Source organism: Orbicella franksi, chromosome 11 (assembly GCF_964199315.1).
Source record: "Orbicella franksi chromosome 11, jaOrbFran1.1, whole genome shotgun sequence".
In the NCBI taxonomy this organism is placed as follows: domain Eukaryota; kingdom Metazoa; phylum Cnidaria; class Anthozoa; order Scleractinia; family Merulinidae; genus Orbicella; species Orbicella franksi.
Window position 1 is genome coordinate 17,452,565 of NC_138155.1, and position 25,606 is coordinate 17,478,170.

The window sequence follows — 25,606 nt, forward strand, 5'->3', positions numbered from 1 at the left end:
GGGAGGACTGTTACTTTCAGGATTTAAAAAAATTGTTACCTTTGGGAACCATCTTTTGCCTTGTGTCCACGTGACTTTAGTCCCTTTGACTGCTTTAGATAATAGGAGAGTTGAAACATTCCTGTGTAACCATTCTTAGCGTTCCTAGTGTAAGATTCCTGTGAAGATGGATAGGTAGATAGATACGGTTCAGGCAACTAGCGGGTTAATCCTTTACCCCCTAAGAGTGCAAATTGGCACACAAGGTCATAACTTTGTGAATATTTGATAGATTTCTATGAATTTTTGCCATGAAAATTGTCTTGTGAAGATCTGCTCATTGAAGTTATAAAAATTTGACCCCCTCCCATCCAAGACATAGTTGACCACCCCCAGAAGTTTTTAGTTCCTTTTTCAGGATGCAAATGGAATGCAAGACTTGTTTCAAATCACGCTATACATATACATGCATGGCATATTGTACACAGGCAGAGTGTCTTTATTTGCTGATTTGGGAAAAACTGCTGTTCGCCTTAGAGGGTAAAGGGTTAATCAATTTTGGCTTCAAAAGACAGGTACAAAACAGATGATAAATATTATTGACACCGTTTGGTGTCATTGATTTTGGAAATGCGAGTTTCTTACAGATTCAAGACACTTTATCAATATCTCACTGTATATATACAACGTGGGTCAGAGCAGGGCATCCAGTTCAAATTGCATTCTGCAATGCGACTGGAAGCATAACGCTTTCATTGTGTTTACTGTGATAAGGTTTTTAACAGCATGACCTGTTTATTCTCAAGAAATTCACACAAAACAGTGTTGAGTGAAAAGTCAACGAATTTGTCAAGGTGCTTATGGGCGTCACAAGGAATTCTTCTGCTCCTTTCACTCACAAAGATACAGTTGTCAACATTTTGTCTTACAAATTGCCTGAAGAAGAACTCGACATTATGAAATTTGGCCTTACGTTTTTAGTGCAGAGTGCACTATTGGGATGGCTTGGGGGTTGATGTCGCTAAAGCACTATGGCACTATGGCAATATGGCACTATGGAAATATGGTGTAAACTTTAATGTTTGTTTAATTAATTAATTTCAGTTAATTAATTAATTAGGCTTGCAGCAAGGAGGGGGGGGGTTAGGATGGGGTAGGTACTTGTGAGCACTACGTAAAATGGATGGTGCATGTATCTACCTTCTAAGATCACTTCAAAAAGCTATATATTTGTTTCGGAAAGCCCCTTGCTCTCCTTGTGGTACTTTTCTCTTCAGAACAAAACCAATATTCGCAGATTACTAAGCGTTAGTGTCAACTACATATATCAGGTGGAAGACACATTTCATACAAGATCACACACTAACGTTGAGCGCTTTTCCTTGTGGTAGAACCCTAATGAGTCATACGCATGTGTTCTAGTCATACGCATGATACAAGTATGTTACTGTGACTGCGTGTCTTTTGGAATTATGCGTAACTTGGTTCAAGAAATATCATCCATTGTTTCCAAACTATACTAGTGCGTTTATTTCATCCTTTAATTGTCTCCATCAAAGAGACCAAAATGTTCATACCCTCAGCCGAAACTCTCCCGAGTAAGTGGCATTAAAACTTGTCAAATTGAACAAAAAACCCAGGAAACTGCTCAAATGTATCTGCAGACTCCATGGCACCTACTGAAGGCATAAATTTTCTCAGTCTTTGAGGGGAATTGTTCACCGATAAAGGATATAATCTCGGTCAAGTAGCGTTGTTTACTTTCAATACCTCTTGTTGAAGCACTCCTCGGTTGTATTAATCAATATCAGTGTGTATTTTAAATTTAAGTGGTTTTATTGTTAATGCCAAAGGTGGAAACAGAACGTGCTGTTCCGTGACAATTTGATAATTAGATTAGTTCCTGTTTATCGTTCAAAAGAAAGTTTGCATTTTAAATAAAGCAAATTGTTCCTCTTCCATTTCTTCATCCGACATTCAACTTTCTCCCATTTATCTCCAGCGGTGAAAAGAATACTAGCACATCTTTCCTGTGTTTTCGAGAAAACAAGAGTTTTGGGTTACATACCTTTGCAAGGAAAACAAAAGTATCAAGCTACAAATGTTAACGTGAAGAGTAAAATTGTCATGTTCGCAACTTAAATGTATTATTTAATTTAAAATGAGCAAAAATCAACGTAAAACACTACAGTAAAATTCGAGAGCTGTCTTGACAAATGGTAATTAATTGCAAGTTAATGTCCCTGCCCCTCACCACAAGAAGAACAGCGCACAGGTTTGGGCCTCAAACGATAATGTATATAATGTAATGTATATATTGGGACACAAAACAAACTGCCCAAAATGTGGCCCAATGAAAACTAAGTGCTGGAGTGATAATGAGACGCATATTGGTAAGGAATGTCCTTCGTCTGTGCGATACAAGGAGCAACCATTAGGAAGAGACTTAAGGGAGAGCGAATGTATCTTTTATAGCAGTTGGAGGACCAGCGACCAAGCAGTTTGATCTCATAATCGTTCAGTTCTGCGATGGTAGCAGAAGTTGCACCACCAATGCAAAAACTGTGTCCACTGTAATGTTGAGGGTCTAGACCCTCGAGTTGGAGCAGCGTTGAAAGGAAAGTGGTGAGATCTCTGCGTGCTAGTGGGAGTCCAGAGGAAAGTCGAAACAATGGGCTGCTGGGGGTAGAACGTGGATGAGCATGTTGAAGGTGTAGATTGGTCTTTAAGGTGCAGACTGCATAAACAGTGTGGTGAGCAAGACCAACATATAGGACCACTCCACGGTGTTGTTGATCAGTCTTCGATTTTTGCAGGTGTAGAGCTACATATTCATCACCAGTTTACGTGGTGTGAAGGCTGACATCCTGTAGGCAGAGTAAGGTCTCGGCATCATAAGAAGTTTTGCTTGTGACGGTAAATTCTCCCGCGCGTAGGAGCAGAAAGTGGGCGGTGGTCACAGCTGCCCAGTAAACTGTATCGTCTTTGGGGTGCAGCTCGATGAAATATTGTAGGTGACACAGAAGGTCAAAGGTTATCAGTAATTTCTGCTTGGGTAGACTGGAGTGTACGCGTTCAATTCCTCTCAATGTTTGTTGTAGCTTAATAGTGTGAGTAAGAGGATTATGAAATCCGTGACTGATGTGTAGCACACATACGCCGGCGAGGTACACTTTAATAGATTGTGGTTTTAAATGGTCGGCTAAGAAGGCCACAAACAAGGAGAGTGTTTCTTCGGATGCTGGAACGGCAGTGAAGTCATGTGTTTTGCAGAATGTGAGGTACTGGCGTTGTGCGGAACTGTATGTGCAATGGGTATTGTCGGCTAACCCTTTATGGAAGTAGTTGTCAGCCCTCATTTGAAGGCGGCCAAGTTCAGCGGAAAGACTGGCGTAGGTAGGAGGTCTGCGTCGGGCACCAACTTGCGAAAGCGTTGGACCTGTAATCAAGATAAGGCATCAGAAGCAGAATTTAGTATCCCAGGGATGTGTACAGCCGTCAAAACAATGTTAAACTTGGCGCAGATGAAGAAAAGATAATGTGTAAGGGACACAATGTGGCGACATTTGGAACGGAAGGTCAGAATGCGCACGACTGATTGATTGTCACAATGCAACAAAGAACTTTGTGAGGCTAAGGGAGGGGGCCCACACTGTCATGGCCATGGTGATGGCGTAAAGTTCTTTGTACATTATGGAGCGACGACTGGGGATACTGACATGAAGTGTTGCACAGAGCCAAGCGGTGCCGAATAAGGCTCCAAAGAACTCAGCACAGGCATCAGTACACAGGTGTAGGCACATGTTACTGAGCCACTGTTCATCATAGAACAAACTGTGACCATTCCAATCAGAGAGAAATGACAGCCACCATTCAACGTCTTTGAAGAACCGCTTAGTAAGATGGATATGATGGCTCAGGTGAGACCCTTTTGACAGAAGTTCGATCATTTGACGAAGAAACGTTCTACCTGGTCTGCATACTGAGCAGATGAAGTTGAGTTTTCCAATGAGGGACTGGAGCTGTCTCTTTGTGCAGGAGGCTTTGGTTTGCCACATCTGAAGTAAATTGAGAGTCTCATCCAGACGGGTCTGTGAAATGCGCGCCTCTTGAGTAATGCTATCGAGTTCGATACCCAGTAGTTCCAGGGTAGTACATGGCACAACAGTCTTTGCATGCATGACATCTAAATTGGTTTGGCAGAGGGGGTCTGGGGCAGGGGGACCGCAGGTCCAGAAGTCGTCCAGATAGTTCCAAATGGGGCTGGCCCCACGGTTGTGCATGGTGAACGATAAGATATCCACGTACTTGAGGAAGAGCGCGGGCGAGCTGCGCAATCCGAACGGCAAAAAGGCATCGACAAAGTAAGCAGTGGTGGGTGTGCCATTAATATCAATTTGCCATGTGGAGCCAAGGAGTTCCCAGTCTTCGCGACGCTCTAAAATGTGACGAAAGGCATCAGATAAATCGAGTTTACTCATTAATGCGCCTTGTCCACGGAGTTTAAGTTGTGAAATCGCACGGTCAAGTGTGTCATAGGTACAGGAAAACAGTTCTTTGGGAATGCCATCGTTGACAGAGTGAGCGGTGGGCCATGATAAATCGTGAATTATGCGCCATTTTGTGGGCATCGAGCGCTTTTTAGGAATAGCTCCCATCAGCAATCCGACAAAGTTAGCAAAGGGCGGTGTAAGGACCAATCTTACGATTAAGAGAGAGTTTGCGTTCCAGCTCTCTCGCCACCGCCTTGGGGTTTGTTGTTGCTGGTAAATGGTTATCATAGATCTGACTGGAACGGTTTCCGGAGAAACCGAGTTTACTCCAGAACAAATGTTGTGTAATAAATCATTTGAAAGCGTTTGATCAGGGTAGTGTGATAAGCAGTCCATCCAGGTATCAATATTGAAGTGTGAATTAATGTCCGGTAACATATTTACAATCGGCCAGAGAGTGCTCCTCCCGCCAAGCCTTGCAAACATGGGCACACTTGCACTCAGTTCCTTGTTGGCAAGAATTGCGCTGGAACAAGTTGCAGCCTTCTTTGCTGTTGCTTGTAAACCACTTCTCGTATTTCCAGGCGTAAGGTTGCTGTCTTGAGTCTGGGTGCGGGTGCAAGCTAATTTTCTTTGCGCCTTGAGTTTCCTCCAACGCGGTTTTCACACGAAAAAGGCAATCACGCACCAAATGATTTGGTGATTTACAACGCTGGCAAGAGACGCCTTCCTTCCTGACAGCGGACGAGTCGAGGATTGTCGTGTACAACGTCGTGTTAACGGTGTTGAAGTGTGCAGAGGTATTTAGAGTTAAGCTGAGGCAAAATTGAACGTCATAATTGTAAACGGTGCTCCACACGAATTTCCTATTCGCTTTTTGAATCACGTCCCGACAGCGGGCAAGTTCCTTGTAGCGAAGTGGTGTGACATCCATCACGAGCACCTCATAAATGCCCCACGCTTTGAGCCACGAGTTGAACGATTTGATAGTTACATTCTGTGTCATGCTTGCTTTCCGATCGCCGGTTCCAGAGATAACATCGCCACATGGTGGAAGGAGATTGAGAAAATCAGCATAAGCGCCAGCTTTTATGGCTTTAAGTACGGTACCTGAAATTGGTTGGCCAGAGCCACTGTGTGGGCCAGATGAAGGTTGCTGTTCCTTCTGAATGGAGGAGTTATTGTTGTTGTTGTCGGCGCAAGCGGATGGTTTGTGTGTTGAGGCACCACCCCAATTTTATCCTTGGTTGTTTTCAATTCTGTTACAGTGTCATGTAGTGTTTGCTGCTTGAGCTGCAGGGCTTCAACTTGGCTCGACAAAGTTCGTATGGCTTGGAGCAAGGCATTTTGCTTATTGCCAGGATCAGGAGTGAGTGTTTTCTCCTCTCCGACAGGCGACTTTTCATCCATGTTGCCGTCGCTATCAGGATTTCGTTCTTCGGGTCCTTCGCAGTATTTTCCCATGGCTGCAAAATCATGTTGATCTTTCGGTGTTCCCCAACCGGAGCACTTATTCTTGCGTTTGGATTTGTTTTTCGAAGACATTGGTTGAAACGCACAGTTACAAGTCGAAGAGAGTAGTAAAACACAAACAGCTGAACGATCAAACTAAAACAGTGATAAGCGAATGTACAATGTAATATGATGCTAGCACGTGCCGGCTACATTAAACTATATTAACAATATTAACATCACTTATTCTTGGACTGTGAATGAAAATACACACATCAAACATACACACTGCTAAGATTACGACTCATCAAAATCCCTAGCTTACTAGCGAGGTCAGTACAAACCAGGAGTGAATGGCAGGGGTTATATAGGAACTGTGTCGAGTACTGCGTTCTAGCTATGCATTACACTCTGCACTATCTGAGATTGTCTCACTAGTCCTTTAAACCATGGCATCGGAACAGTCACATTTTCACAACATTTGAACTTCTTCACCAAGATCTTTAAAGACATCTCTCAGACAAGAGCAAAGCCAATGAAGTAAGAAGTGAAATCCAGCATTTGGCAAACACGTCACTAAATACTTGACTTAAAGAAACTTAAAATACTGAAGAAACTGAAATAAAAGAGACATCATTATCCTAAGACCTGATAAAGGTAATGGCATTGTAGTGCTTGATAAGGTAGTCTAATATAATGCAATTAGTGATTTGTTTAGTAACTTGACTCTAAATTTAAGAAATTGCAATCTAATTTAACATTATGCAGGGGAAGTCACTTACTATGGTATTTACGTAAGCTTAAGAAAAATGGTCTGGTACATACTGTTTTTTTTTTTTTTGGCACTGGTTCTCAACCAGCAAGATTATAATTATGCTTTATATGGTCAAAGATTCTAGATCAACTGTTCCTCTTTTTAGACTGATTGTCTCCTCCATAGGCACTTACAGCTACAACTTAACTACAAGGGAAGTCTGAAATACTTAAATTTATATAAAAGTATAAAATATTAATACATCTTTAAGAGAAGCACACAATTTTATAGCTATCACAACTAATAACACACAATAACATTATATACATTAACATATCATATAAAAGGCTTAGAAAAGTGAGACAATTTAATGAAATACTAATTTACCAGATCATCAGGGAAATGACACAACTGCAGTCTAAAGTGATTTGAATACAGATAACTGATCATGTAACTAATAATCTTTAACAAGATTGCTTTTTACTGATTCCTTAAATTTTGATAGTTGTTTATATGTTTCGCATATCCACAACTAAAAAACTGCTTCTTCAGAGGCACTGTGATCCTAGTGATTTCGGATCACTGATCCTGATACGGATAATCCTAAAGGAACTGAACCAGAGTAAATCTGTTCATTTTCTGATGTTTCACTGCCCTACAATAACTGGAGACATTTTGCACCAATAAAATTGATAACTTCAATAAGATTAATTCAAAAATAAATACTCACAGAGTATCACTTTATAAATTCTGGTGCAATTTATTAATTTCAATTGATTTTTTATAATTTATCGATTTTCTTGATTCAACACAGCAGCATTAACAACACAAGACAGTCCAAAGGGCGTTTGATTTTTTTTTGTGGGAGGGGGAGGTAATAACTTTTCCAATTCTAAGGTAGTTGACTTGGGCTACTCCCTCATTAACTATCATTTATTAGAAATCTCAAGTTCATAATCTAATTGTTGAATATAAATCTTAAACCCATAGTCTAATTGTTAAATAGAACACCCTTGAGAATTTGGGAGAACTGGAGAAAGCTTTGGAAATGCTTTTGGCTTATGTTCCCACAGCATCTCTCATTCTCTTTTTGGCTGTGCATTAGAAATAGTCGGTTGGTCAGTTTCAACCCATTAGGATTGTTAAGTGACATGGTTTTGTTCTATTTCAAAATATTGCTTCTCTACTTCCAGTGCTGTAATTCTACTGAGTTACCATAGTGGTGCAACATACATCAAAACTTAAATAAAGCCATTTAGTTATACAATCACGCATTTATCTATTGCTTAAGGAATGCAGTTGACTATCTCATTAAAAGCAACTTGTGGTGTCAACTTCTGTATTTTTTAGATGATGATGATAATGAATCTACATCCACACGAGATGATGAAGAAGGTGACTCTTCTGCAAATATTCTTGTGTACTGCGGGGAACTTGTAAGTGCAGTGTTGGAAATGAAAGACAGCCATGGACGTGTTATCTGCCATCTTTTCAAAAAATTACCGCCCGAGAGTGTGAGTACTGTTAGTATAGATCGTTTTCACTGTCATGCAACAAAAAAATAAATTAAAAACTATTCAGTGGATAAAGTCAAGAAATTGTAATGTTACAGGATATAAGTAAAGAGGACACTTCTCCAAGTTTTAGGTTTCTGCGTTTTCCCAAATATTCGTTGAAATGTTTTGCGCAAATTTACAGAGTCCAGTATGGTCCACCAATATGTTGGCTGGAAAATATTGGAAATATCTGGAACTTACTTTGGCTATCTAGTTGACTGATTATCTGAACTGAACCAACAAACATTGACACAAGCACTTTTTCTAATACTTTAATTCCTAACATGGTTAAAATCATGACTCAGATAAGTGTATATTTTTTAGCAAACACGATCGTAGCTTTATGTCACGCACCGCCATAACTCCGAATTTCAAAATACGCTGGTTTCCAAACTAAACATGCTATTGAGCTGAATAGTTGTTGTAACGTCAGGTTCACAGCGACTGTTGAAAGGCTGAATTATCACTTGCTAGACAACTTGTCGCGATGAGACTAGCGTGTGTGGGAGATGCTTTACTAATCGAATAAAGCCAGAGATCACGGAAAATCAGCTGTGATTGACGGTGATTTAATTGACGATAATCGAACGTAAACTGAAATATAATGTAATGAATAAACTAATTACCAGATAATAGAAGATTACAAGATGACAAGAGTCACGAAACAATAATAGCAAACATTCCAATCATAACTGCGATATGACAATACTTCCAGTGAAACTTCTCAGTAAAGATACAATTAAAATCATCAGTGATTCCAAGCAGATACGCATACTGCTAACTGTCCTAATACAATAAATGACAACACTCTAAAAACTTGAAAGCAATAAAATTGTACGATGTGATAAAAACGTGCTTGCGTGAGCGCCACTGAAAGCGATGTGGGAATTTACTAGCAAGGAAAGGACTTAACTGAATTACCAGAGATTCTTATAGGACAGTTGCTAAATAGAAACCTAAGCTAGGGGGAGTGTGAACTATAAAGATCTATCGCTAAAAACAAGATGAAATAAAAACTTTGAAAACTGGGGCTCTGCCACGTGTTGGACTTAGTACAATAGGCTGTTGTATAAAAAACCCGAGACTAAAGGTACTTAAGGTTAAAAAACGTCAAAACTTGAAACTTATACTAAAAAGCAAGCATAGAAAATAGTTTGTACTTACACATCGGTTCCCGCTTGCACTCTAAATAGTCAAGGGTAGCTTAAAACTTAATTTACTTGAAAACACGTACTGTGCACGCACGATAACTGAAACTTGAACTACTGGCGGGAATATGTCACTAACACTATCTATATACGTCCACTTGTAAAAATTGATGACGTCATTGCTAAGCAACAAATTGGCGAATCAGAAAGAGTTAAGATTACTCACTTAATTAGAGAAGCCTCGATATAGTGCTCATTACAGTTGTTAACAGATATAAATTTAGATCCCCTTATGCCTGATGAGGGCCTCATGCACCTGCTGGTGCCTCGAGAACTGATGATGATGATGCCTGATGAGGATAAAAACTTTTGTGGCCCTTTTGTTTTGGATTTCACATGAAAATGATCTATACCAAATAAAATGTCTTACGATTCCTTAGCCGAATAAACTTGAAGTTTTCAAATGTTATCTGCCATCAATGTTCTATCCGAATTTAAGATTGTGATCTGAGGGGCTACCAAAATAATGAGACACAAACTTTAGGACAACAAAATTACTCTTGTCATCAAGTAGCTCTTTGCTCGTGGAGCACTGTTCAAGTTTTCACTGTTCAAGTGTGTTCCATTTATGTCCTCCCCTGACTTCATTGTGTTGTGGTTTCTTCACTTAAAACCAGACATAACTTATCAATGATCAGTGACCTCGATGAGTAATCAAAAGGTAATCAGTTGATTTCTCATTAAGTATTGACAATGATCAGTGGATAATCGATGACCAATGTGGCCTATTGATTACTCATGTCACTGATTATTCAGCAGTGTGATTATTACAATTTCAGTTAAATGTACACTAAAACATTAATGTGAGAAATGTAAATAAAAGCTTATCTTTTGGGTGTGTGTCTACTGAGGATGGATTGTGAAGATGCATCAATTTATCAGCAGATTAAAAAGAGCCATTATAATAAATACTTTAATGAACTAGCTTGTTTGGTCCTTATTGGAGAATATTGGTCTTGTTCTTTTGTTTGCAAGTCTATGCATTAAGCTTGCAAAAAAGAACTCAAGCAATATTTTTCTTTTACAGACCTCAAACTAGTTCAATAACGTATATGAACTAACTGCTTGATAGCTAAGAACATGACAAATTTCTCAAAGAAAAACTGTTAGGCTGCTCTATTAGTGAACATTTTTTAAAGATAATTCAGTGCATTTATGAAGACTAGAGCCCACTCTACATTAAACATATTTAATTGTTCAGAGTATTTACTAGTATTTGATTGTACACCCAACACCACAATCGTTAAACTTTAAGACATGTTTAAATAAACATTATTTTTCATGTGTCCATTGATCACCTGCAACTTTTTCAACTTGTTACTTGTAATTTCTTTCTCAACAGCTTTATCCAGAATACTATGAAATCATTAAGGAACCTATAGACTTAAAAACAATTTGCACCAAGCTCAGGGTAAGTTATATCTTCATGTACATTTACTTCATAAAACAAACAAACAAATAAACAAATAAAATTAAAACAAGTTTATCACATACCCAATCACAGAAAAGATTCAGCAGAGACATTTTGAAGAACTTTGAGGTGTTTAGAAACATGCTGGCAAACTGTGTCACCACCAATCAATGAATGCTGTCTCCATTTAGCATTAAGACAAAATTGGTTTGACTAACAATAATTATTTGTGAAAATACTGAAGGGCCGCAGTCGTGATAAAACATGGTAAAATTTTAAAAACGATTAAAAAATTACAAGCTTTTGACTGCCTGAACTATAGTCTTTGACGGTTAAAATGTGAATGATGAGAAGCCAAGAAAAAGAAAAAAAATGAATAACAATGTGTGAAACTGTGAAATAATAAAAATGTGAATAATTATTTTGAATGCTTATTAAAAAGAATGCTATATTGTCCAGGTAGTGGACACGAATTGTTGTCTGCATTGGGAGTCAGTTTGGTATGCCACGCTTCCAGCGTCCTTCTTGTTCTAAAACCACCTCTATCAATGATAGAAGCATTTTCAAAGTCAATAGCGTGATTGTGTGACCAGGCATGATTTGCAATCCTCGAGGCTTTGGCTGCTGTTTTTACATTCCTGAAATGTTTTTTTTTTCTGGTGTTGAAAGCTTCTTGTCATTCCCATTTTGCCTGTCAAAGACTGTAGTTCAGGCAGTCAAAAGCATGTAAGTTTTTAATCGTTTCTGCCAGAGATCGTTTTTAAATTTTACCACTTATTATTTGTATGAAGTTTAATATGTTTCTAGGTTCTTTGGAACAAAATATTTAAAGTTAAACCTCTAATAACTGGAGACAAGCTCAGAATTCTAACATTATCTACTTAAAACAGGTTTGAGTGAATAACAACAGTTATTTGTTGAGATTTTTTGTGATATCCAGAATAATGAAGGGTGAGGACCTACAATAATATTATCAGGGTATCAGCTTCAGCTGATTGCAATTACTGAGATGTAGATGATTCTTTTGAGCAACATGATTCGGAACAGCAATTAGACCAGTGGAAGGTACAATGCCTAATATATAACAACAATGACAAGAGAAGCTTTTGACTTCAGCCATTAGCAAAAAAGCTCCCTTTGACCATTCATGCTATCATGCTCAACCTTATTCAACACCATGTTGTTCTTAGAATAACCAGTACTTGTCCTTGGAAGATGCTGAAAAAGATTTATTGCTAATGGTGAAGAATGCCCATGCCTTTAATGAGCCAGGGTCCCAAGTCTATAAGGTTTGAGTGATAAACGGAATAATTGTCATAAAGAATATTTATTTAATATCTGTGTAATTTAATGCAGTGACTAAAGCAGTGTTATTGCCTGGTTTGCTCCAATTTTAAACTTGGACTTTGCACTCTAGTAAAATATAAAACAATATTTAAATTTAATTACCCCATTAACTTCAACAGTTATACAGTATATCCACCAAGATAACTTAAATTTAAAATTTGTGTTTTACAAACAATGAATGGTTTAGTCACACTTTAGGAGTGGTTATTTGAAGTTATAGCAACCCAGAAGTTGCTTAATATCATCATCATTATCATCATCACCAACCAAAAAAAAAAACAATGGCAGCTTTTAAGTTCCTGTGGTGCTTTTGTTGCCTTAATCGTGGTATTTAAAATCAAGTGATACAGGTATGTTTTTCCTGGTTTCAGAATTTGTGATTACTGATAGCTTTCTTTGTTGTTGTGTCTAGGATGCCACAGCCATTAAGAAAACAATCCAGACAAAGAAGGCAGAAATAGATCACACAATGATGGGTGCCAAGTCAAGCAAAAGATTGAAGTAATCTCAATAATCACTTCATTAATGAATAGATTCATTCAGATCACTCAATTGTTCTTCATTATAACAGCTACTGTTCTTTAACTCAAGTAGTATGTTTGTTCAATTTACAGGACACATGAATGTAAAATATTTTGAAGAACCATTTCCAATAACTACATGTACATGATATTCTATACACTGCACTTAGTTAAACCTCACTTAGAATTGATTCACAAACTTTCACATAATTATGCCATATAATTATTATATAGTAGTAGGTGATGAATTGAATAGATACCAGCAAATTACAAGTACTTAAGCGCACCTCGCTGGCTCAGAAGCTTTGCCGGCAAGCTGGGCTTAAGTGAACATAATTTCCCAGTATCTATTCAATTCACCACCTACTACTCGAGTCACACGCAGTGCAAAATTCTCTTTCAAACATTTGCAGAAATTATACACGTAAACGGGAATCAAAGAGAATCTGTTAAAAAAGCATTGCTGAAGCAATAAACCACGAAGGACGGACTTGCTGTGAAGAGGAGGGAGAAAAAAAATATCTTTCTGTTGACGGTAAAATGTTTAAAAAGTCACCAAGCATTTGGTCTTTACATGATTATCACTGTGAAGCCTGCAGGAAAATGTTCATGCAATGTCACAGTGTTCACAAACATAGAAAATACCATTGTAAAAGGTTAGAAACAAAAAATTCCAAAAGAAGAATGTCCAGAATGCGGCAAAATGTTAAGCAAAACGACAATTTATAGTGAAAAAAACGGGTGCCCAGAACAAAAGAGGAGGGCAGTCTATATCGATTTGAATATTTGCGAGCTACCTGTGTAGGGGATGCAGTAGAAGTGGGCCGATAGATCAAAGCCAAAACAAATCCAAAATTCGCAAGAATAGAGAAAGGGGAGAAGAGCAGTGATGGCATTTTGGTTTTCCGAAAGATGATAAAAAATCATTATTTTTGCCAGACGATATTGTTGAGGCCATGAAATGAATGAATCCACAGCAGCTTGCTGAATTTCTTCTAAAAAAAAACAACCACATGTGACATTGTTTTGGTCACGGTCTATTTGCCAAGCTCTTCTTGGTCAAAGCGTCTTTATATTTATGTCAGCTGCCATTACAGACAAGTTTCGACGCTAAAATTGCGCCGCAGCTTCAATGTTACAAAAATTAATGAGTATTGAGGGTGCAGCCTCTTTTTTGATGCTACACGAAGTGCCGGAGTGATGCAGACAGAAGAAAGCAAAAAATAACTTGATTTGTGTTTTGCCCAGTATCGATCGAATGCCAGAATTTCACGAGGATATGAGGTTAGTTTGTGGCTCTTTTCTTGTTTCTGACCTTTTCCGTCATGGTTTCTGCCAAGTGGTTAGAGAAAGTTCACTGAAAATAAAGCAGAGGTCAATTTTGTGTGGGCAAAATCTGCCACTTTTTCAGCCACAGGGCAAAATCTGCCACGTAATGAGCGAGATGGCACAATCTGCCACATTTTTTTGTCAGATGGCACAAAAATGGCAGCTTTTTTATTGGTCAAAAGAACAATAAGAATGTTTCACCATTAAATATAGGAATCATGACATGTCATGTCATCACCTTTGGGAATACAATCTTTTTTCAATCAAGGAGGAATTGTATGATTGTTCGTTGAGGCACTCAAGCACTTCTCGAGTAATATTGCGAGCATTGCTCTGCCACTCTGGTGTCAAATATTCATTCACAAGAAATGCAATTAAGTGGAAAGTGACAATCTTGTTTTTTTAATATGCAAATGAAACCGTGTGTTTTCAAATGTTAATTCGAACCTTCGGCAAGGGTGTTTATTTTTTTCTGAAACTCTTTTTGTATCTCGCTTTGGATTTCTTTTTTAATTAAATTTTTTTCAACTCCGGGGTGAGATGGCTGACATGTCAGTTTAGCCCTCATAGAACATTATACTGTGAAAATTCAGTCATAACTAACTGGAACTCCGCTTCAGAGACCTGGTTATCAGCCAATGCTTTGGAAAGAAGCCAGTCAACTGTTTCACTTTTTGCTATGGCATGCGTGACAATTTCTTGATGCTTCTTAATCTTTGAATCAAGTTTTTTGCTACCGATTATCAGACCTGAAGAAATCAAAGCGAAACAGCCGCCAACGCCACCTAATGGAATTGTGGCTGGCAGGCCAACCACGGACAGAGCTCGCGCTTGAAAATGCTGCTGAAAGAATACTAGAGCTGCCAGAACTCCAGTTAACTACTTTTTTTGCTTGTTTATACTTTTTGGCAACCACTTGATAGTGGGCGACCTTGTTGTTCAGAGCGGTTGATATCTCGTTGATTTTCTGCAACCGAAAGTCGTGCTGCAGTTGGGAGAAGACAGGCCGTTGCGAAGCTTCAGGAGGAGTGAACGGCAAAACATTTGCCGACGACGTTGTATGACAAGGAATTTAATTTATTTCTAGTTCAAATTCCAGAGTCAAGCCCTTGAAATCAAAGAGTTCGCCATCTTCATCTTTGACGCTAAGAGTAATGCTATTTATAAACTCGCCTGTTGAGCAGTCATGCAAAAATTCTTGTGGGGGAGGATGATAGCTTACTTTTTCACAAGGCAAGCCTTTCATTTCAAATTTAGCCAAAACATCCATTTTTTTTCCATTTAAAAGATTTTTGGTGTTGTTGATTAGATCACAATGAATGAAGTAAGTGGATGGGCTGTTTAGCTTTTTGACATAAGTTAACACACCTAATGTTGGCCCGGTGCCAATCAACCTGGCCAAAGCGTGACTAACTGAAATTTGTTTTTCGAGGTTGGTTCCGATCTTGTTATTTTTAGCACAGAATTGGGTTTATTTGTTTGTACTTCCAATTGTGCCTCGTTCTTATAATCTTTCAAACTTGTTAACCACACGGCCATGGGCTGAGCGCAGTTCATGTTGTTGTTGTTTTTTTTCATTTTGTCGGTGACCAGACCCAAACTCCCTCTCAGCCAAATTTTGAATCATGCAATGTGTGATATTTATTTGCCAAAAGCTGTTGAAACATTAATACATGGACAATTTTATTGATATTTTTTTCTTTGTTGTGGGTAAAATATATTTTCTTTGGGTTTTATTGAAACGTTGGATTTGAAGGGAATAATAAATACGCTAAAAAAGGTATTACGTCAGCCATGGAATGCGATGACATTGCATCTTTCACTTTCGTCACGTGACAAATAAGATCATGTTACTTTGCAAGCTTATTTCGCTAGAAGCGACGGTCATTAATTTATTTGCAATTTTGTGAGTATTTCTTGTGGTTTTAGGCAAATGAAGTAAATTCTTTGGCTCTTTCATCGCAGCGAGTTCATAGATCGGAAGGAAAATTAGATATTTGCAAGCCAAGCAAAGAATGTGTCAGAACATGCAAGGATTACATCATTGGTAGGGAAATATGCACCATACTAAAGATAGCTGTGGATAACATAATCTTTGAATTATGTGACTCGTGTGACTACTTTGCTAGCCCTTTGCTTGTTGAAAAACCAATGAAATTTAATCGTGACTTTTAATAGTGTTATTATTGTAGTGTTCGTATTGTTCATGCCCATACATATCCCGAAGAAAGTTCCAGATTAAGAACATTACTTCATTGGAGATTTCACAATGGCTACGACTGATGGTGCAAACGACTCATCGTTTTACGAGTTCGACTCATCACTGACCACATTGGTTTGTCGTCGTTTGTCGTTTTGCTGTTTTGGTAGTTTCGTCATGGAGTTTCATCATTTTGTTATGTCGTTTCATCATTTTAACTCATCCACTCAGAGAAGCTATAATTCGATGTACATTACATGAATTGTTACTTCATTCCATGCGCTTATACACAAAGTATTTCTCCATAAGTTGCTCTTCGCCAACTTTAAAAGGAGTCTTTGGAGAGCTACCTACGCTACAGCATAGAATTTGTCGTGAATTGCGTGAATGATCGTTTTCATGAAAACGGAAATGGTACTGGATATCTAATAACTAGCTAGTAACACACCGTGTTGGTGGTGGTGATGACAACTCAATGCAAATATTCCTAGAATCATTGTACTGCAGAACAAATATTACTTGACTTTTCTGTGTTTGTATAGCAAACGAATATCGATCCGATGATGTATCAGTGAATATCAACTCCACCTTGAAAGATACCCGAAAATACAGTTCTCTGACCAACACAGAATTAGGTGATGATATGTAAGTACGATTCTTCCATTGTCATAGGTATTTGGTATTCCAATGCAATGCTTGTGTTACATTCGATTCATGTGCACTCCAGTGAATACAAGTGGTTTGGCAAAATGTTATAGATGAGGCTGATTGCTATTTCCTAGAGCTTACAAAGTGGCATGACTTAAATTGACCAGGTGTTATTTGTTACCCAAAGTTTTATCATGTGTGTTTTAGTGTAAATATTAGAGATAAAATAATTAATTCGATCAAAAATGGAGCAATTTCAGATTTTAGTAGACAAAAATCTGGTACCAGAAAAATTTTAAGTATTTTAAATCACTAACCTTTTTTTACATTTTCTGTTAACTTAAGATATAAATAGTGCCCTGAAATAACACCCAGAGCAATTTCCCATGGGAATGAGAGAAAATGAATTTCAAAGTTCAGAGAGATTGTGCTAACTCCTGTGGATAAAATTTCATCATCAGTTTCATTTCACCAGTACTTTCAACTGTTTTGTATGAAGTTCAACATTTGTTTTCAACATTTGATGTTGCTAAAAATGTTTTGTTTTTTAGAAGATACTTAAAACAGCCATACAGAAGTTTGCAATATGTAAATAATCTTGGTACAAAGTTTTTGTCCACTTGTTGCTCAAACTTCTGGTGGATTCTGTCTTAGTGTTTTTTCAGCTTGTGCCACAGGCATATAACTTACATAATGAAATATTGGTGTACCAGTACCCAGAAATTATATCTGAGTTTCTTCCATAGTTATTGGGAGTTAAACCTATGGCCTGTGGGTTGTTAGTCCCTAGAACTTTCTGCATGTTGCTTGATATGAATGTTGGCAATTTGCATATTTTCAATGAAAGAAATGTGATGTTATGCTTCACACTGTGAATTACCATGCCCAGGTTCAGTAGGGTAAAGTAAACCATTCATATAGCAGAAACGAAATATAAGGAACCACTAATTAGCAGCCGTCATTGGGTAAATGCCAAGTGGCCACTTTATAGGGGCTGGCATTCAGCCTCGCGTATAAATTTTGCCAAAGCAATATGTGTTCACCAGTATTCACATGAATGTAATGCAAGTATTGGAATCCCAAATCTGACAATGGAAGAATCGTACTGACATAACTGTTATTTTTTTTATTAACGTTGTCCAATTCTGCATCAGTTAGAGAACTGTGTTTTTAAAAGTGGAGTTGATAGTCAATGATGCATTGTCCAATCATCTTTGCCATTTTCATCATGTAAAGATCCCTTCTGTACACTTTTTTCAAAAACTGAATTTATTAGATGTTAAACAAATGAGCGATTTTCTTGTTAGCACTTTCTGTCTCAGTCTTAGGTCAAAATCACTCCCACTGTATTTCAGCGATATCTGTATAGAAAACACTCTAATTCATAACCATTGTAAAAGTAATTGATAAATGGAACACTGTTCCACATGAAGTAAAACAGTCTGTCTCAATAAATATATTTAAAAAACAGATTAAATAGTTTTTACCATCAGAGTAATTTTTGCTTATTGCAACTTAATTAGTACTAATGTAATACACAGCTGTCATTACTTGCTTATCCCTGATACCAAATTTAGGGCCATTTTACAAGGAGGGAGTTACCCTAGCAAGCGGGCTAACCCTAGCTGGATGGCAAAAGATAGCCCGATTTACAAGCAAAATTTCACAGGCAGGGTAACCCTACAACCCAGGACAATTTCATGCGCGGTTACACTGAGAAGGGTGTGGAAAAGAGTAGGAGTGGTTACAAGGCAAAAAGTTAACCCGCCTGCCCGGGTAACCCTGGCTGCCTTGTACACACGACAAAGAAAAAAAGGGTAAATGTGTAAGTGCTAGGGTAATCTGCTTGCTAGGATAACCCTCTCTCCTTGTAAACAGGCACTTATTTGATATTTGTAATTAAGGTCGTTTAAAGGGGGAGGAAATATTTATAAAAGCCTGTAAAGGTTTCTTTAGTCGGCTCCCATGCATTCATATTTGAAAAAAATTAACTTGATTGATTGATTGATTGACTGATTGATTGACACACAGAAAAGTCAAGCAATATTTGTTCTACTAGACTACAAGAAGTCAGTTTTTGTTCTATGGGCTTTGCCATAGAAAGCTCTCTCATAAGCTCTCTGCGGAACTTTGACATGCTCGTTTGGGCAATCGATAATTGTTCTTCCTTGTGCACATGTTGTTGTGTGTCTCTGAAGATTACAGGCTTGTGTGAAGCGTGCTTGGCAAGGGTGCATACATATGTTTTAGCCAGTTTATTTGTATATTTGATCAAAAATGCGTGCCCATCATAAATTCGGATTGTCGTTATGTTCTTCAGCTTGTCAGAAGGATTCTTTCCGAGATGCCATAGAATCTCATTGTTTTTCTGGCGCTCAGGCTCATAGACTCTGACGCGTAACCAATCTGAAAGCTGTAATTCATGATTAAGATGTCTTTCGACCTTATCCAGCTCATCAAGTGAAGTTCTTGGGATGTTGATTGGCATTGCACTGAGTTTGAAGTAACTCTTTGCAAGCTCTCTCGTTTACTCCGATCAGGGCGCGCCCCCTGAGAAAACAGCAATGCAGTGCCAGAGGCACAAGTTGTCAAAAGTATCCAGTGAAACCATTTTTGACGTATGCCCTGTGCAAGGTTACAAAGCCAGTCTGGCAACGGCCCTGTGCCTAACATTGGTTGATTGTCAAGTGCAATCTTTACTTCAATGTTGGAGAACCTTACAAACACCTATTTGGTGTTAGGCCGCTCAATGTTATCAATATTCAATCGTTTATTCTCCTGATCATTTAACCATCTTTCTGCTGCAGCAAAAGTGTTTATCTAAGGTGAACCCCTTTGCTGTTTATAAAGAAACATTTTCAGTCCGGTTTCGATGTTCACTATTACATATGCACAGCTGTAATCAATATAGAAAGCTGAGTTTAAATGTTGTCTAAACTTTTGCCATGACAGAAGGAGTGTGATTTTCCCCCAACCTCTTTCCAAAAGCCTTTCTGATAAACCACCTCCCTCTCCCTCTTTCCTCACTCTCTTCCACGTCCTCGTGTGCAACATACATCTCTTCGATTCCTGTTTGCATGTATTCCGCAAAATGTTCAAATGAGAATTTTGCACTGCGTGTGACTCGAGTAGTAGGTGGTGAATTGAATAGATACTGGGAAATTATGTGTACTTAAGCCCGGCTTACCGGCGAAGCTTCTGAGCCGGTGAGGCGCGCTTAAGTCCTTGTAATTTGGTGGTATCTATTCAATTTACCACCTACTACTTGTATGAATATTCTTTGAAGGGATTTTTTAACTTGAAATTTTTTTACTGATCTATGTTTCAAGTTTGTTTGGTTAAAGATTGTTAACTTGCTTTTTTTTGAACTGCACAGCCATGGGCCGAGCATGGTTCATGTTCTGCACGGGGTTTATTTATTTTTTAGTTTTGTCGGTGACCAGACCCAAACTTCCTCTCGGCCAAATTTTGAATCATTTAAACTGTGATGTTTATTCACCAAAAGCTGTTGAAACATTAATGCACTGACAATGTTATGGATATTGTTTTCTTTATCATGTGTAAAATATATTTTCTTTTGGTTTTATCAAAGCGTTGGATTCGAAGGGAATAATAAATACGCTAAAAAAGGTTTTACGACAGCCATGGAATGCGCTGATGTTGCACCTTTCACTTTTGCTACGTGACAAATAAGATGGCGTTTACTTTGCAAATTTATTTTGCTGGAGCGACAGTCTTTTTAGTTTTCCGAGTATTTTTCATATTTTTAGACAAGGGAAGTGAATTGTCGTGCTGTTTTATTGAAGTGAGTTCAAAGTTTGGAAGGAAAATCAAATATTTGCAAGCCAAGCAAAGAACGTATCAGAACGCGTAAGGATTACGTCATTGGTACATATAGGCAAATAACCACCGTACTAAAGATAGCTGTGGATAACGTAATTCTTGAATTCTGTGACTCGTGTGTCTACTTTGCTAGCCCTTAACTCATAGAAAAAAAACAATTAAATTTAAGATTTCACAAAGGCTAAAGGCGATTGTGCAGTAATGCAGTTTGTGTTGATCAATTGATGTGGTGTCTACAGTAATCAATGAATCTTTGGAATATGCACTGCGTTGAAATTGTGGTGCTTAGAAAACAGTTAAATTTTAGAAGCGTGGTCATAAGATCTAAAAGATCTTCTTGTTTTTGATTAATTCTTGTATGAGAAGCAATCTTTTCTCCAGAATATTTCTTTTTAAAAGTGGAAAATTTTCAAGCTAAGAATGATTTAGCTACATAATGCAGTCTTTTGCTTTGTCAACCATATATATATATATTTTGTGAAAATGACTGATCAACTGTGTGGCCATGGGCCGAGCACGGTTCTTGCTCTGCACGGGATTTTTTTTTTTTTTTAGTTTTGTTGCTGACAAGACCCAAACTTCCTCTTGGCCAAATTTTGAATCATGCAACCTGTGAAGTTTATTTGCCAAAAGCTGTTGAAACATTAATACACGGACAATGTTACAGATATTGTTTTCTTTATTGTGTGTAAAATATATTTTCTTTTGGTTTTATCGAAGCGTCCCCAAGGATTTGAAGGGAATAATAATTACACTAAAGAAAGGTATTACGTCAGCCATGGAATGCACTGACGTTGCAGCTTTCACTTTCGCTACGTGACAAATAAGATCGTGTTTACTTTGCAAGCTTATTTTGCCAGAAGCAACGGTCATTAATTTATTTGCAATTTTGCAAGTGTTTCTTGTGGGTTTCGGCAAATGAGGTGAATTCTTTGGCTGTTTCCTTGTAGTGAGTTAAGAGATTTGAAGAAAAATTAAATATTTGCTGATGTAAACAAGAGCTTGCCAGAACTTGCAGCGTTTAAGTCAGTGCTAGGGGAAAAAACACAACCATTCTAAAAGTAGCTGTGGGTAATGTAAACCCTCGGATTGTGTGACTCATGTGACTACTTCAAAGCACAAACAAATTAAATTTTGACTTTTCAGGAAGAAAGCTGTTTATTGAAAGCATTATTAATAGCGTGATACTCGTTTCATGGGCATATCCCGAGAGAACTTCCAGGTTAAGACTAGTACATCATCATAGATTTCACAAAGGCTAAGAGTGGTGGTGCAATAACACAGTTTGTGTTGATCAAGTGATGTGTTTACAGTAATCAATGAATCATCAAGGACTGCTTTGGAATGTGCACTACATTTTGACTGTAGTATTAACAAAACAGTTCAATTTTAAAAGTGCGGTTATAAGATCTAAAAGATCTTGTTCATGAAAGATTTACATTGGGGAAAAACCCTGAAAATGTAGACTTTTTGAGCTCTGAGCTCTTAGCTTTCAAATTAAAATCTGGTAACGTAGCTCAATATGTTGTTGTCAGACTATAATTCTATAAATAATAATTGTATATTTATTTTTTTTCTTGTACTATATGAAGAGCACGTAGAAGTGCAGGTAAAATGAGCATCTCTGTGACAGCATTGCTAGACGAGACTGAAGATTTTAGGGAAGAAGAGTCAGAAATGCCTGAAGAAGAAGAACAGTATCCAGAAGACAGTTTACATGGTCAGTCTATTATTTTTCAGGCTTCTAGCCGTTTGTGAGAAAATATTTTTAATTAACCATGATTATACATGTTAGAGTAGGGTTAAGAGTGATAATATATAGATTTAGCCAAGCCTAAAAGCAGAGCTCCTGGGCTAGGTTTTTTCAAAGGCAGATTAAGCTAATCCAAGATAAACGAGAATTTTCATCTGAGTTACTCTGCGGTGAGATTTTCTGTGTACTGTTTGGCCTTCTGTTTTGAGTTTGAATAATCTTAAAGTGGTACTATGACAAAAATCGCATCTTTCCTATCTACAGTATTGTGCAAAAGTAATGAGAGTGTAATTCGATGAAATTCGTGAATTTCAGGGCTTTTTGATAAAAAAATGGCGAAGTTTTGTTCACCTCAAAAGTGCGAAGAAAATTCAATAAATTTTCCTGCTACCATTGTTTTAGTCGACAAGAATTTTGGAGCAGTAATTTGTGTCTACTGATAATTTGGCCCGATTTTTCAAGTGAAAATTTGCTCTCCTCGAATTTTCCTTCAAACTTCCTAGCAAAAATTCGCTCTGTTCCTTAAGTTTCCCATCAATTCCCAGTAGTAAGATGAATTAAGCCAGAGCAAAACAAGAACTGCGTAATAAAAACGTTAATATCATTGTGATTGATAAAAATATCTCAAAGCCTTTTCTCACAAACTTACCTTGCTTATGTCCAGAGAAAGCTGATATCACTTTGTTTGTTACAGTCTCAAAGCCCACAAGCTCAAATGGCCTGTTTGCCAACCTGTTTTTATTGAACAAGAAATGCTACTTGCGAAAGTACTCGCGGTGCAGCCACAATGAACCCAGGCTCTGCGCAACCTTGCGATGTTACCGTCGAAGGTTCAAAGCTATTTTCGAACTATTCAGGCCAGTCTCTTACAGTGGAAGTACGGTATAAGCTTAAATAAGAGCTATATATTTTGGCTCAGTTTGCGTAAGAATCCTTTGGCCCGTGGCAGTCATGTCTCTCCCTTTTGCACTTGCCATCCGAACGTCTCTGCACTTTTCCTTCCCTAATCCCGTTTCTTAGCGCTTCCAACATGCTCAAGTGCAGTCGCATGTCTCAATCTCTTATTTACAAGGGTGAAATAAAGAGGAATTGTTGCGAATAATATACTATCCATCATGGCAGGTGGACAAGAACGTGGCGAATGTGATAACAGCTGAGGGGACTGGCCAAGTGGAGACCTGGCACTAGGTAACCAAGATGTCTGCTTGTCCATCGATCACTGAATTTGATGTCACTTTGGATGAATTTTTTAGGGAGGCACGGTGGCCTCATGGTTAGTGCGCTTGTCTCCGGATCGAGCGGTCCAGGTTCGAGCCCTGGCCAGGGCCATTGTGTTGTGTTCTTGGGCAAGACACTTTACTCTCACAGTGCCTCTCTCCACCCAGGTGTATAAATGGGTACCGGCAAACTTAGTGCTTGGGGTAACCCTGCGATGGACTAGCATCTCATCCAGGGAGGAGTAGAAATACTCCTAGTCACTTCATGCTACGAAAACTGGGATAAGCTCCGGCCTGATGGGCCACTTAGGCTTGTATGCAGACTTTTTTGGATGAATTTTGAGGTGAAGCAGGCCTTCAAAAAGACCTTATTAAGAATTTCACTTTCGTCCAAGTTTACCTGGACTAGCGGTCCGACTTTTGTTCCTGGCTTGCAGTGAAGTTAGCGAGTTTGTGTCATTGAAAACGATCAAAGGATTCAAATTCTCTACGTTCTTCGCCATGAAAGACGGATTAACACATTAACAACAGCAAATTTTAACGTGACCACGATTGTTCACAAGAGAACGATACATTGATGGCTCGATACTGGTCAGCGCTCCGCACTGCGGTATTTCGCATACTGCAAGCGGAATTATCCCTCTGGTAAGGAATTGTCGTTCTAGTCTTGAAAATGCCGTGAATTTTCGTCCTTTGTGTTAAAGAAATAATGCTCAAGACATTGCGAAGAGACGCTTGAATTTTCGCACAAACTTTCTTCGAAAGTTCGCAGAGACAAAGAACGAAATTCACTCTCATTACTTTTGCACAATACTGTAAGCCATTTTAAAACATAAACAAGTAGTCTGTATGAGAAAAAAATGCTGTTTACTATTTTCAAATATCTCTCTTTGGTCCAGAGATATTCAAGTCTTCAACCCTTCACTGCTACAAGGACATACTGAGTACATACTGTATCAGATTACTTATATGCTATGAGGATGTACTCAGTACGTCTTAAATCAGATTGCTCTTGTGAATATTTCCGCACATTGTAAAAACAATGAAACCGCAAACAACTAAACTTATGAGGGTCTGGTAAAGACTAGTACACTTGGTGACAGGTATGTGACGAAAAACCCAACAAAATGTAATTTCCTTGTCAAGCACATGTTATCCGCGATCTTGGATTTTCCATGTGTGTTTACCCAGAGAATTGTGTGATTGTTTCATCCTTTTCTCGTTTGAAATTGGAAAGCAATGTCTAGAAGTTCTAGATAGATTGTGGAACGAATCTGGCCATGAAGAAGATATTTCTGGCGAAGAGTTTGAACAAAGTGGGGAAAATGATGAAGATTATTTTGACGAGTCTGAAAGCTCAGATGAGTTTTTATTGTACATTTGATTTCTGTAGCTAAAAACTATGTAGAAGATTAAATATATCTTTATATTTCAAACTTTGTGAAATATCCGAATTTGGCCCGCACAGGAATGAAAAAATGGCCCGCAGTGAAAGGGTTACCGTAAGATATGCAAATTAGCCAAGTGATGAAGTCATACACTCAACCAAATTTTGATCAAATATGATGAAAAAGATATCTCAGCCAATTTGTATCAGAAATGTTTGATTCTGTACGGTAAGATTCTAGTAAATGTGCTTCACAATATGAACTTAACAGTTTTGTTACCATGACAACACACTGGGTTCCAGACCTTCCCAATATTAAGGGCTTTACTGGCCACCCTTGGCATTCCATTTTGATATTTGCTAATGGTGTCCCATATGCACGATCCAGCAAACATATAGATATGTTAGATCGAGTTTGTGGCCTCATTTAACATTTTTCGTGCTGAAAATCACAAACATATTGAGATCAAGTGGGTGGGGACTGGAAAAGAGTGAGTTGCCATGACAA

At 38.2% G+C, this 25,606-nt stretch overlaps 2 protein-coding genes and 1 pseudogene across 3 annotated transcripts in view; 1 reads left to right on the plus strand and 2 right to left on the minus strand.

Moving 5' to 3' along the window:
- The window catches only part of LOC145503102 (52 kDa repressor of the inhibitor of the protein kinase-like), a 489,168-nt pseudogene that overhangs the window by 310,340 nt on the left and 153,222 nt on the right, over positions 1 to 25,606 (minus strand). The gene's annotated exons all lie outside the window — the stretch shown is intronic.
- Positions 1 to 25,606, plus strand: part of LOC145503084 (protein polybromo-1-like) — a 222,583-nt gene that overhangs the window by 43,762 nt on the left and 153,215 nt on the right. Inside the window, exons 7-11 of the mRNA XM_081482521.1 lie at positions 8,029 to 8,192; positions 10,785 to 10,853; positions 12,044 to 12,142; positions 12,613 to 12,701; positions 22,334 to 22,461. Coding sequence (XP_081338647.1) covers positions 8,029 to 8,192; positions 10,785 to 10,853; positions 12,044 to 12,142; positions 12,613 to 12,701; positions 22,334 to 22,461 — 549 coding nt within the window. The remainder of the gene's footprint in view (positions 1 to 8,028; positions 8,193 to 10,784; positions 10,854 to 12,043; positions 12,143 to 12,612; positions 12,702 to 22,333; positions 22,462 to 25,606) is intronic.
- LOC145503099 (uncharacterized) lies at positions 3,352 to 8,021 on the minus strand. Its single transcript, XM_081482545.1, has 2 exons — positions 5,161 to 8,021; positions 3,352 to 5,040 (listed from the first exon to the last, which is right to left on the minus strand). Exon 2 carries the CDS (start codon positions 4,956 to 4,958, stop codon positions 3,585 to 3,587), a length of 1,374 nt encoding a protein of 457 aa, XP_081338671.1. The 5' UTR covers positions 4,959 to 5,040; positions 5,161 to 8,021; the 3' UTR covers positions 3,352 to 3,584.